The 12978-nt window shown below is 43.2% G+C and overlaps 1 protein-coding gene across 2 annotated transcripts in view; it reads right to left on the bottom strand.

The window, feature by feature from the left end:
- RHOBTB3 (Rho related BTB domain containing 3) overlaps positions 1-2997 on the bottom strand; it is a 28229-nt gene extending 25232 nt beyond the window's left edge. The window contains exons 1-2 of one of the 2 annotated variants that reach the window (XM_064403264.1): positions 2317-2997; positions 1932-2148 (exon numbers count right to left, since the gene is read on the bottom strand). In XM_064403264.1, the coding sequence (XP_064259334.1) occupies positions 1932-2148; positions 2317-2318 (219 nt within the window). In that variant the 5' untranslated portion in view covers positions 2319-2997. The remainder of the gene's footprint in view (positions 1-1931; positions 2149-2316) is intronic. The other variant, XM_064403265.1, reaches the window with a different exon arrangement.
- Between the last annotated feature and the right edge of the window lie 9981 nt (positions 2998-12978).

Below are 12978 nucleotides of genomic sequence, written 5' to 3'. Positions count from 1 at the left end.
CTCAAGAAAATTAAACTGCACCACAATCTGCCATGCAAAAGGATCCCCTCACTCACTGTGGAACTCTAGTCAGTAAAACCACATCAACACTGCTTTTCCACACTGATGGCTGTGGAACACAAAGAGCAGCTGGGCACCCTTGAGTTTTGAGACACAGCTATCAGAGTACTCAGTTGCCAAGTTCATGTCTAGGACTCTCTTGCCTAAATCACATGGGTTTAAACTAGAGGAGGTACAAATCCCAGGTAAAATGCAAATCTGCCCGGTGCTCAGATGGTAAAGGCTGAAATACTCCAAGGCCCATTCCACCATCTCTGTGTGTTGGTAACATGTAACACGGATCCTTTCCTATCCAGAATATGATTTGAGACAACATCTGGCAACCTTTTGAATTGTTCTGTGCTGTTTCCCCAGGCTAGCAGAGGAGCAGTCCTGAACCAGCCACTGTGACATTGTAAACCTCAAGCACCCAGGCTGTGGGAAATGGTCCTGCTCTGCCTTACCCTACCAAGGACACTGCTTTATGCATGACAAATAACCTCCTGCAGAGTTCAGTCCTGCTATCTGACAGGTCTTCCATGAAGAAAAAAATGCTAATTTGTCCTCAACTTTCTCAGTAATATATCTCCTGCCTTCTTTAGTGATAGAGGGAAAAAAACTGAGGCCTTAGAAATGCAGTGATTCAGACAATAACTTTTGAAGGGCAGAGATTATAAGGTCTCCAGAACTGAACCTTGTTCTGTAGAAGGCCAAATGCAATTAAAGCAATGTAAAAACACACAAATTCTGTCTCCAATCTGTGTCCTTGCTTCCCCTTCTCCAGCTACCCCTACTTGCCTTCCCACCCCCCTCCATCCTTCTGAAACAGCCTTTGAATTCCTACAGACTTCATTTATATTCAGGAGATTTTACTCTTTGCTGCGCTCCAGTGACTCCAGCAAACTGCACGTGCAGGTCACATGCAGCTTCACAGATTAGAAACAGGATCCCCCAGTCCATCTGAACTGGTGTCTGTAATCAGCTGGCAAAAAGAAATAAAGAGCAGAAGGACAGCTAAACTGGATTCTTTCATTTTAAGATTGCTGGCTTCTGATAATTTCATGGAGCTGTTATGGCTCCTGCAGATTCTACAAAAGGTTTCCCTTACAGAAGTACAAAAATCACCCAAAGGATAAAATGATGGAGCTGAAACTGATCATTGTTTTAATTTCTGAAAGCTGGTAAACTGAGGTTTTTGTTGTTGTTTTTTTTTTTTTTTTAAGGCTACTAAGTAGTCATAAAATATGTTTTAATTTAGATTATCAGTATCATTTCTTACATAATCATTGATCTGCTCACACTCCAAAGTAAGTTTTCTCACTTACTAGCAAAAGTGCTGACAACATGCAACAGAGCCAAAATCTTTTTTATTTACCATCAGATGAAGGTAATAATGTTAAGACATGATTATTCTTTGTAAGAGGAGTAAAATGATTTCCTACATTTTATTTTGCAAGCTATCAGATCTTTTAATCTGTCATTTTTCTCAGCTGGAAAACTTACTGCCTTTTTTTACAGAAAAATAAAATTTCATTTTATTGTTGACAAATATTTGAGAGAGAGATTATGGTGCAGTATCACAAAAAAGGCATTCTCGTTTGCCTCTGGATTGTCTTTCACAAAATTTCCACTAACCAACACAGTTGAAAAAACCCAGCATCTTACAGGGAAGGCCCAGCAGAGGTTTGTTTATGACAACCTTTCTATAGCACATTGGAGATTTCCTAGCATTTGCCTGGTTACATTTTATAGGTTTTTACTAAATGCAATAATAAAACTACAGATAAAATCCCACAACAATGAAAATAATTTAAAATTAGGATATAATTTCATTTTACTAAAACAGCTCACACTGTTAAGTGTAGTAAAAAAGACTGAGATGGATCTCTTACCCAGACAGGGCAGTCGTGTACCACCAGTCTGACATTTCCAAATACGCAGGCTTGATACTCAGTAAAAACTGGGTTTCCAACGTGACTGGCAGACAAGCTGCTGTCAATCTGGGAAATGAGAGCACTTCTCCTGAGATAATTCCAGATCAGGCTGGGCTGCTGATTGTCCTCAGAAAAACCATCTCTTTCATTCCCAAAAGCTACAATATTAACCGACCTAGAATAAAAATAATAAAGACAAAGTTGTGTTAACAAAGATGAAGGGCAGGGATAAGGGGAAAGAAAATAAAATCCCCTTAAATTAAAACTAACATATTAATCCTTCCGAATCCTCTTCCCTCCCTAGATTTTAACACCCTCCTGTGATCAACAGCAAAACACATACATGATCTCAAATCCAACAGCAGGGTGGGAGCAAAGCAGAAAAGAAACCTGGAAAGACTGCTTGCATTGCAAATCCCCAGCTGGTTTGGCTTGTTATTCCTCGGTGTCCAGGCTCAATCTCGCTGCGGTGACCGCGGGGACTCCTGCCGCATTCCCCCGGCTGTGGCCAGGCCGGGTAACTCGGGGTTGGCTGCTCCGGGCGATGGACTGCAGCCGCACGCCGGAGCTGCAGCAGCGGCAGGATCAGCAGCAGTGGCAATAACAGGAGCAGGATCTGGATCTGCAGCAGGATCGGGATCTGCAGCAGCGGCGGGATCGGCGGCAGCAGGATGAGCAGCAGCCCGGGCTGCGGTGGCCGCGGTGCCCCGGCGCTGCCGGGGAAGGCGAAGCCGCGTCCGGCCGGGCGGTCCGGCCGCCGCATCCTGACGTCAGCCAGCCCCGCAGAGCGATGGGCAGAGCGAGGTGACGAGCGGAGGGCAGGTGCAGCAGGTGAGCAGGGGCAGGGAAGGCGCTGGGGCAGAGCCGGGTCGCATCCGGCACGCCTTCTGCTGCCGCCCGCCCGAACAGGACCAACACCCCCACACCAGGGGACGGTGCCACCGCTTGTCTGCACCAGGGGAGGGACCTGGGACTATCACAGCCAAAGCAGAGAGCGGTGTAAACTTCCTCTTTTAAAGTATTTAAACTATTTTAAATTACTATTTAAATAGTATCTATCTTTTCAGCCGGCTGTTCAAAGTGCTTTCGTAGTGGGTTGATTCGTAATACAATTTCTTAAATGTCACGTGGGCTTTTTAGTGTTCAAAAGCACTATTTTCCAAAAGGATGGTCTCGCACTATAGTAAACAAACACAAATCACAGAATGCTTTAGGTTGCAAGGGACTTCTGAAGATCACCTAGCCCAACCCCCAATGCAGGGTCACTTGCAGAGGTTACACAGGAGATGTACTACATCCATTCTAAAAATACCATTTGCTGCCACAAACCACTGCATACATTAAAAAAAAAAAAATTAAAAAAAAGAGTAAAAATGTTTTAGGCATACTAGATGGTACACAATACTCTGTGTTATGTGAATACATGCTGCTGTTAATCCCATGGGCAAGAACTCATTCAAAACAGGACTTGATACGATTATCAACAGAATAATGAATAAAGCTTTGCTTGCAACAATCCATACTTTGAGAAAAGTACTGTTCCACTATTAGCAAATTTAGGAGATGACATTTGATGTCACTAACAAAGTTTTATACAGATATAATACTGAATGGCAAGACCATTTTAATAAAACGTAAGTATTGTTATCTGCTAATGAATGCTAAATTATTATTTTTGTTATAAATTGTATAGGGACTACCAAAAAAGAAAAAACCCAAAGAACAAAACAACAGATAATTTCCCAGCCTGTTTGTTTTCACACATTTTATCCCATCCTAGCTTCTGCTTTTCAATCTAGCTTTGCTCTAGAAAACTAAAAGACAAATGACAAGTGGAGGTTGTGTTTTTATTTCATCCTGGAAAAAAGTTAGAATGTATGTTTCATAAGTAAGTTTTAAAAAGTATCACAGGAAACCACTGGCTTTTTCCGCAGATGATCCTTTGACTGTGATGTATCCCTGTCCACATCCAAAGTCTCAGTGGTGTCCAAACACTGGGTGTCCATGGGTACATCATGTTGTGAGTCGAGAGAGCACTCAACATTTTGCAACCATGACTATTTGTGTACTTTGTAAAGGTCACCAAAGATGCCTTGGAATTCTTAAATTTTTATTTGTAGCAATCTACCCATTGAAAATGAGGAAACCTTTGGGAGAAAAGTTCTTCACATCACTAATGAGCCTGACCTGGTATAGCTAAATTCATAAATAGCTAAATACAGAAATAAATGTGCACATGCATATACAGACACAAGTATGCATACACAGATTTATATAACCTTTGTTTAAAATACATGCATGCATATTATAACTACAACACACCCACACATGCAGATGTGGACACTCATACAGATAGTTGTAATACCAAGAAAAACTGGACTGGTAAATAAGGCAATACTAATGAGTAGTGACCCAATTAACTCAAACTTCAATTAACATAGCTTATTCATTGCGGCAGACCTAGTCCTGCTTAGGGGTGACAAGGGTAGGAGTACCAACTGAAAACAGAGGGTCACAGAAAACATTTTTGTTTTCCTCTCACTTCTTCCTTCAATCACCTGGGAAACTACTTGGGACTGACAGAAGTATCAGCTTTGGCAAAGTGTGCAGATAGTGGATGTGAGATTCATCTCAGATGATGAACAACACTTAAAGCTTACATACTCAAAATACACCGAACTGTTTTTATAATGGTTTTCCAGCAATCATATGACTGAAAACAATATTTTAAAAGCAAGCATTAAAATTGGAGAATGCTATCTGTTCTCCTGTCAACGTAGGTCCATAATCCCATTTTTCCTTGCATTGCTCAGGGATTGTGCAATGCATTTCAAATAAACAAACAAACAAAACAGGAAAGGAAATGAGTTCACTTTGGCAGGATAATAAATACCAAGAATAGGGAAGTTTCTTGGCACCCCTACCCTAGATGTATTCTACAAGTTACACGGGCACTGCAAGGGAAAGCTGTAAAAGATTGTTTAACTGAGAGGATTACAGAGGATTGCTTGACTGTTCTCTGTTTGGCAATTGGAAAATTGAATACCCTCCTGTGATCAGCAAACCTTTCATCCACCAAGTATTTGCCACTGCTGCTGACAAACAAAGACTAAACTGCAGAGAAGGGAGTCTTTGACAAGGTCCAGGAAACAATAGCATATTCGGCCTTGTGAAGTTTGTGCTGGAACATTTTTTTTCCTAACCATTTCCGTTGTAGCTTTCCAGTGAGTACCTCAGCACTGAAAACAAATACACAGTCGTTAATGACAAAGGGGAATGATATTTGCTAATGAAAGGAGATAAGTGCAGGCAAGTCAAGGAGGAGGATTTTTCCCTAGTGAAAGCTGTAGCCTTATGTGCATTGATCCATGCCGAATTTTCCAGCCTATGTTTTCAGGACAATGAGGAAATTTAATGTACTTGAAGTCAAAGTCGTTGCCAAACCTGCTTATTAGCTGAATCTGCACACTGCACAAAGCTGCTGCTGCTGCTGCTGCTGCTGCTGCTGATGATGCTGATGCTGGTGTAGTCAGCTTCAGGTGCAAGAGAAAACATGTTACTGTAGAACAGGTAAATTTCCAGGTGGTTTATTTATTTTTTTTTAAGATAGAATATAATTCTAAATAGCACTAATACACTTTGCTGTATAGACCTGTTTCCTCCTAATACTGCAAAAAAAAAAAAAAAAAAAAAAATCCTGTGATAGGCTTGGCTTTACTGGTGCTTGTCCAGAGTAGACACGGCTGCTGTAGGATCTGCCAGCCAAGACCCCCCTGCTTGGACAAAGCACCAGCAAACAAAAAGGAGGTTTTCTGTTGTTGCAGCCATCTGCCACATCCCCATCAACAAAAGCCATCTGTGTGTGTGGGAAAGGAATAGAGGAACAGTGTTCATGACCAGTTGCTTTTCTCAGCATAACCATGCTAGAAAATCATGTAGTGTTGTTCAAACTTGGAAGCAAATTTTTTTTAGTTTCCACACATAAACCACAGAAAGGTTTGAGTGGAAAGGGACCTTAAGGACCACCAAGTTCAACCCCACCCTGCATATTCAAGCCTATTTCAGGCATGGCACAGGCACTCACAGCCAGAGCCCAATGCCTCTCTAGCCCAACAGATTTCACTGCTTGCTAGAGGTCACAGATGGAGGTATCAAGAAAAAAACAGCTCAAATTCAAAGGCCTTTGTGTCAAATTGTGGAATGGGAATCCTTGGACATATTCAAGTTTCACTGAAGAAGTCCTTGCATAACCTTAGCCCTTTAGACATGCTTGGAGAGGAGGCTGGGTTAGATGGCCTCCAGAAGTCCCTTCCGACCTGAATTATACCCTGACTGCATAAATCTCCTCCTTCCTGGAGAGTGACCACTAAGCCCTGTCCCTCACTTCCTCTTATTATACCAGCTTTCAACTCCAAAACCAATCTCTCATCCAACCTTGTGGCAACTTATTTTCTTTACAAAGTTTAATAAGCTTTGCAAAAAGCTTCTCAAAGGCTTTTTGAAAATGAAAGAGGATTATTATGTCCACACGACCCCTTTTATTGGCATACTTATCACTCTTCCTTCAGAAACCAGTAATACTGAACTTCACTGGATCCTTTCCAACAGCTTCCCAAGAGTCTGTGTTCATCCCTGGATCTCATTTTCTCACAGACTGTGTCACCTCACCAGGAGTGGTAGCTGCTCCCACTGCTTTGGCATTTTCCAGGCCTTGCTAAAAGAGTTTTTGAATATATTGGTGGCCTCCTATGATACACAGACCCCAGACACAATTTTTTTTCTTGCCACAGTTTATGACTGATTTTATCTAATCCTGCCCATTTATTAACATCTATATTCACTACTTTTTTTCTAGTCTTAGTGAATCAGATCAAATAATACTGGTGCTGATGTCATGACAATTTTTGCCTTTTCTTTTATATACCTTTTATGTATTCTCAGCTCCCTTAGTATGCATACATGTAATTCTTTAAGTCTGATAACTTAGCATAGTCCTGGTATTCTGTTAGGCCACAAGACCAAACATCCTAAAGGCCTTGCAGTTGGAGGCCAGAAATCCTACACTATCTTGAGAAACAAAGGTCCCTTCTACAATACATCCTGTAAACTAGGATTAGGCCCATCTAACGGGGAATACCTCAGCATAAGGAGATATCATGCTATTCATTCAAACCTCTAATTATAGCATCTTTGTTAAATATGCTAATTTACAAGGTCTATACAATTTTATACAAAATCTACCGTCTGTGTGCATTTCTGAGTATTCCACCTTGGAGAAGTGCCACACTGTAAAAATCCTTATTCAATACCAAAGTAAAAACCCTTTATCCCTTAACCATGTCTGGCTATTAATTTTAGGATCAAGGAAAAGTCATCAGTGCAATATTGAAATAAAAATATGAAGGGGGTGGGGAATTATCTGACAAGAGGAGAAGAAGAAAGACAAATGTATGTCACTTTTAAATTTAAAACCAGATCCAGTTTGTGGCAGAACAGAGCTGTGCAAGCAACTAACAAGCTGTGGAAATCTGCTAACCCTCTGAGGGTTACATGTGGAAAATAAGAGCCAGGTCTGCTGCTGCAGATGTGCCACACAAGAATCACCCAACAAGCATGTTGGTTTGGGCAGTGAAAGAAACAAGGTCCTGTGCCATGAGGAGAGACCCATCTGATGCCTAAACGCTCCAACCTGCCTCATAGGTGAAGGGCTGAAAGCACAACATGCTGCAGAAGAAACCCCACTGATTCTGGTGAAAGCCCCCAGCTGTAGATGCAGAGCTGCACCTCACAGTTCTTATGTCATAGTTTAATGAGTATTACAAATTGCATTGTAATGAAGGTGAAAGGACCAAAAAAAAGTAGTTCATATGTTGTTTCTGCTGTTCTAGAAAGGGAAGCCATTGCCACAAGGCAGACACAGACCATTATGTCATGCAGAAGAACAACACCCCCACCCCAGCCTGTCCTGATTCCCCTCCCCAAGGCTTGACTTGAGCTTGAGCTGAGGCTGCAGGGAGAGGTGAGCATGGAGCAAAGAATGGGAAAATAGCACGTGATCCTCACTAGAGAGCAGGGAAAGATCTCTTCTGGGACTGACTGGCCACACATACTGATCAAACCCCTTCAACAAATCTCTGCTGCCTGAGTGTCTTCTCCTGCAAGGCACTCGGGAGACTGCCACCCTGGCCAGAGATGCTGCTGACATTTAGGGCCAGGGAAGGGATGGCATACACTCAGCATGTTTTGAAAGTTCTGAGCTATTTTAATCCACCTTATGATCCCCTGGATAAGTGCTTAAGACTGAGTGACCCAGCACGTGAATTTTACAGAGAAAAGTGTCTCAATCTGCTTTAATGTGCTTCTGCAGAAGCTCAGCCCTTTGGCTGCCCACATGTTTTTTTCAGTAATGTATAAGTTTCTAGTTTTTCTTACTAAAATAATGTTTAATTTTTTCTTACTAACAACATTCAACATGATTGCAGATAATGTTCATTAGCTATGTTAAATGAAAATTATGTAATAATTTTAGCAAAACATAGGAGTTAATATCCATTTTAAGAAGAGAAAATTAAAGAACAAAGATTATACCTAAATATACAAATATCTGCCATAGCCTCTATGCATATAAAAACAGTTATTAATTATTGAAGTTGTAAGGTCTCAAAGAATCATAAATGGATCTTAATTTGTATACAACTGCACTTTTTCTGAATCAAAAGGCACAGTACATTGTTAATTAACTTTAATTATAAAGGTGTTAAACATCTACCATTGGGTGACCATTTTATATTTTAAAAAAATATTTGAGAAAACCCTTCAATTTACTAAAATACACAGAGCCATTTCAGAATTAGCCTTTCACTCAGCTGTTTCCTTTTAAATTTATTTTCCTGATTTCTACTTTCTTGTTTTCCTTTCTGTTATGGTTTCACTGCTATATTCTAGTTTTCAGCCTCCTTTTCTGTCCGCATACCCGTAAATATAGAAGCAATTATCAGGGCAGCAAGAGAGTATGAACAGCATGTGAAAACTGAATGTCCTTCATGGATTTCAATGCTGTCCTTACTGCTTTGAGAAATTCACTTAATTTTAGCTTTGTAGCCTCTTGAATTATCCTGCACCCTTGTATTACTTACTCCAGAGGGGCAGCCTCTCCTAGGGGTGTTTGGCTGCTTAGAGCCTTTGCTGTGTCATAATTCTCTATGTTGTGTGAGAAATAGCTTATCATAAAAGGACATAAATAAATCTGGTTTTGGAAATGGGTTATTCATGTCCAGCTTTTCATCCACCAGTGTATACCAGCATCCATTGTTCTCCACAAGGCTGGTTCCAAGGATTTCTTCCCCAGGTCTGTGCTCATGCCTGGGATTGCCTTGAACCAGATGCAGCACCATCACCTGGCCTTGTTGAACTTCATGAGGTTGTCATGGGCCCACTACTCAAGTTTGTCTGGATGACTCTGGATGGATCCCGTCCTTCTGTTGTGCCAACTGCTCCAACCAGCTTGGTGTCATCTGCAAAAGTGCTGAGGGTCCACTAGATCCCACTGTCTGTGTCATCAACAAAATCAGTAAAGAGCACCAGCCCAAAGACACAAGAGGAACACCACTTGTCATCAGCCTCCGCCTGGACACTGGGCCATGGACCATAGCTCTGTCTGCATCCACCCAGCCAATTCCTTATCCATCAAGCAGTCCACCTTCAGCTGCACGTCTCCCTAATCTGGCCATGGGGATGCCATGTGGGACTGTGACATGAAAGGCCTTACAGAAGTTCAGGTAGATGACACTAGTCAGTCTTCCCTTGTCAGTCCTTGCAGTCACTACATCACAGAAGGCCACAGATTGGTCAGTAGTCCCTTTATGCCCTGTTTAAAAATAGGAATGATGCTTTCTTTTTCACAGTCACTGAGGACTTTGCCTGGCTGCTGTAGCTTTACAAACATCACAAGAGTGTCCTGGCAACAATATCATGCTCGCTCAGGGCACTGGGATGCCTCTCACCAGGTCCCATAGGCTTGTGCCCATTCAGTTCCTTCAGGTGCTCTTCAACCTGCTCTTGATTGACAATGGGGGTGATTTCACTTCACCAGTCCCCACCTGCAGCCTCAGGGAATCAAGAGACACAGGAAACCTGATGGCCACTGAAGTCTGAGGCAAAGAACTCACTGAGTACCTTCTCCATATCTGCTGTTGCCAGTTCTCTCTTCTCATTTACCAGGTGTACACTGTCCTTGGCCTTTCTTTCCAACTGATGTCCTTATAGAATCCCTTCTTGTTACTCTTCACACCCCTTTCCAAGCCCTGTCTCATTTTTGCCTTGGCCTTCCTGATCCCATGCTTACATATCCAGACAGTATCCTTGCACTCTCTCCAGATCACCAGTCCCTGCTCCCATTGGCAGTGCCTTCCCCTCACTCCTCAGTTTCAGGAGAAGATTCCCACTTATCTGTGGTGGTTTCCTGTCCACCTTACTTGGTTCCTTACCCATCAGCTTGGAAAGGTCTTCTGCTCCAAGGAGTCTCTTTAAAGGGTTGCCAACTCTGATCAGGTTGTCTGTTCCTAAGGGCAGATCCCAGCAGATCTCACCCACTAATTCTTTGTACATCTGGAAATTCTTTCTGCTGAAGTTTAGGGTCCTGACCCGGCTCCTCACCAGCCAGTGTTCTTCAAGGTCAGGAATTCACCCAGGGCAGGGTCACTACAGCTCAGAAGAGAATTAATGCTGGCTTTGATGATGGGATCACTCTGGGACCTTCTCCTTGTGGGTGATGCCCATAGAGACCTGTGCATGTACAGAGGCACACATGCCACACAGCAGGACTGAGGGTGGAGGGTGAGGGGCCCATGGAGTTCTTTCCACACTGTGCACAGTGCTGTTCTTCACTGGTCCTTGCCAGCAATTTGGGCCAAATTAGAATCATAAAATGTCCTGTGTTGGAAGGGACACATCAGGATCCTGAAGTCAGCTCCTGCCCTGCACCACACAGATTCATGAGTCTCACCATGTCCAAACACTTCTAGAACCCTGTCAGGCTTGGTGCAAAGACCAAGGGGAGCTTGTTCCAGTGCTCAACCAATCTGTGGATGGAAAACTGTTTCCTGATACCTAACCTAAGACCTCCTGACGCAGCTCCATGTCATTCTGACTTAGAGCAGCACTTAGAATTGGGAAAGGCACAGCCTGAGCAGCATAGCCTGGGATACACCAGGACTTGGCTTGCTGGATCCTCATGCATTTTTTTGGACCCCTTCCTCTTCTCTCCTCCTCCTTTCCTGGCCAACATTCCATTTAATTTTCCCTGGCTTCCAATCTTTTTTTTCTCTTGTGTTTTCATTTGCCTGGAGAGACCCTGCAAACTGTCCACCCCACAGGCAGGAATTCACTGGAGTATTCACTGGAGTCAGTTCTTGTTTTTAACCAAAGAAAGCTCAATTTACCTCCTTTCTTCTGAAAGATTTGTCTGCCATTCTACATCTACCAGGGACTCTGCCACATCCTCAGGGGCATTAGGAAGCAAAGCTGGAGGTGCCTAAACCAGACAGTTTAAGGTTAATGCTTGGCAGAAGACAGCCTGGGTATGTAAGTGACCAATTGCCAAATCACTATCTCAGTTCTGCAGAGAAGATGCTGGTTTTCATCATTCGCATCTTGCACAGTCCACCCACCCCAAAACAGACTGGATGAAGCTGTGATGAAGTACAAGCTGAGCAAAAATCCTCTGAAGTTGGCAGCTACACTTTCTTTGTTTTTCCAGAGAAAATTTTTGGAATTTGATTAAACACATTCCTAATACATTTGAGAAAAAAATTCTGATTTTAGGTTACAATGTATTATTGCAGTGGCATGAGGAATCCAATAATCACAAGAGACGGGCTGCTTTTGGGAGGCACAGCAGAAAGTACCTCACTCCCCAAGACACCTTATTCCAGTATTTGTGAAGCTGAAATATACCTGCCTTTTGGATTCCACCCATGTGTCTCCCATCTTCTTTGACCATGTCTGGCAGAGAGGGGGATACATCCATCCAGATTTTTGCCTGGTAATCCCATCTGTTCTGCTCTTCTGCTTCACTCATCCAAATGCTTGTCTACAAAGCGTAAGTGTGCACAGCAGTGTCTTGGAAGTCAAGAATACCTGAAACAAAACCCACCCAGAGCCCTTCCCCTGTTGTCTTCTTGACTTTGAGGTTTCTGGAATCCCAAGCCTCAGGCTGTGACAGCATTCTAGTTCCTCCCTGTACCTGTCACTGGCCACGGGGGTCTCCCCAGCTGATGGACAGAAGAGGCCAGCCATCACCTCCACACATAATTTTCAACCACAAACTCCACCAGTACCTTCCCCTGCACACATCAAAACCTTGTTCTCAGCCCAAAAGCCTGAAAAGTTGTGAGGCAGCCCTCTGAACAGAAGGCTGTGGGTGTGGAGCAGCTCTTCCAGCATCTTCCCCACCAGCACTCGTTGGAGAGAAGAGGCTGCCAGAGAGTTAGTTCTGAGCACCCAAACTCTTATGTAACAGGAAGACTGCAGCTGGTTGGTCTAGAGACATCTTCTCTAGAAACATCAACTGCATGTGGCTTTCAATAGGAGGCCTCATCCTCCTGACTGGGATTTGGCCCCATACAGATGGCTGGGTTGCTGGAGGTCACCCTGCTGGTGGCTGTGTTGTGGCCAGTGTGCTGGACAAGGGCCAGGCAGCCACTTCAGAAGGAGGAGATCAGCCACAAGCAACTCCTCAGCCACCCAGAGGGAGCGGGAACACAGGGCCAACAAGGCAGAAATCGTCCATGGTCAACTGCCTATTCGAAAGTGGCATGAGACAGGGGTAGGCCAGCAGCTCTGCTGCACCACTGATTTACAGGTGCTACAATACTCCTCATCCTAAGGCTTCTATTCTTTCTATTGGAATCTGGATTATCAAGCTCTGAAAAGGATGAACATCTGAAGGGAGACACGATCTTGAAGACATCTCATTTACAATTCACCATTTGCTGCCTCCTGGTAG

The sequence above is a fragment of the Passer domesticus genome, chromosome Z (genome assembly GCF_036417665.1).
Source record: "Passer domesticus isolate bPasDom1 chromosome Z, bPasDom1.hap1, whole genome shotgun sequence".
Lineage (NCBI taxonomy): Eukaryota > Metazoa > Chordata > Aves > Passeriformes > Passeridae > Passer > Passer domesticus.
Note: the sequence above shows the minus strand (reverse complement) of the source record. Positions and strands in the feature narration are given on the sequence as shown.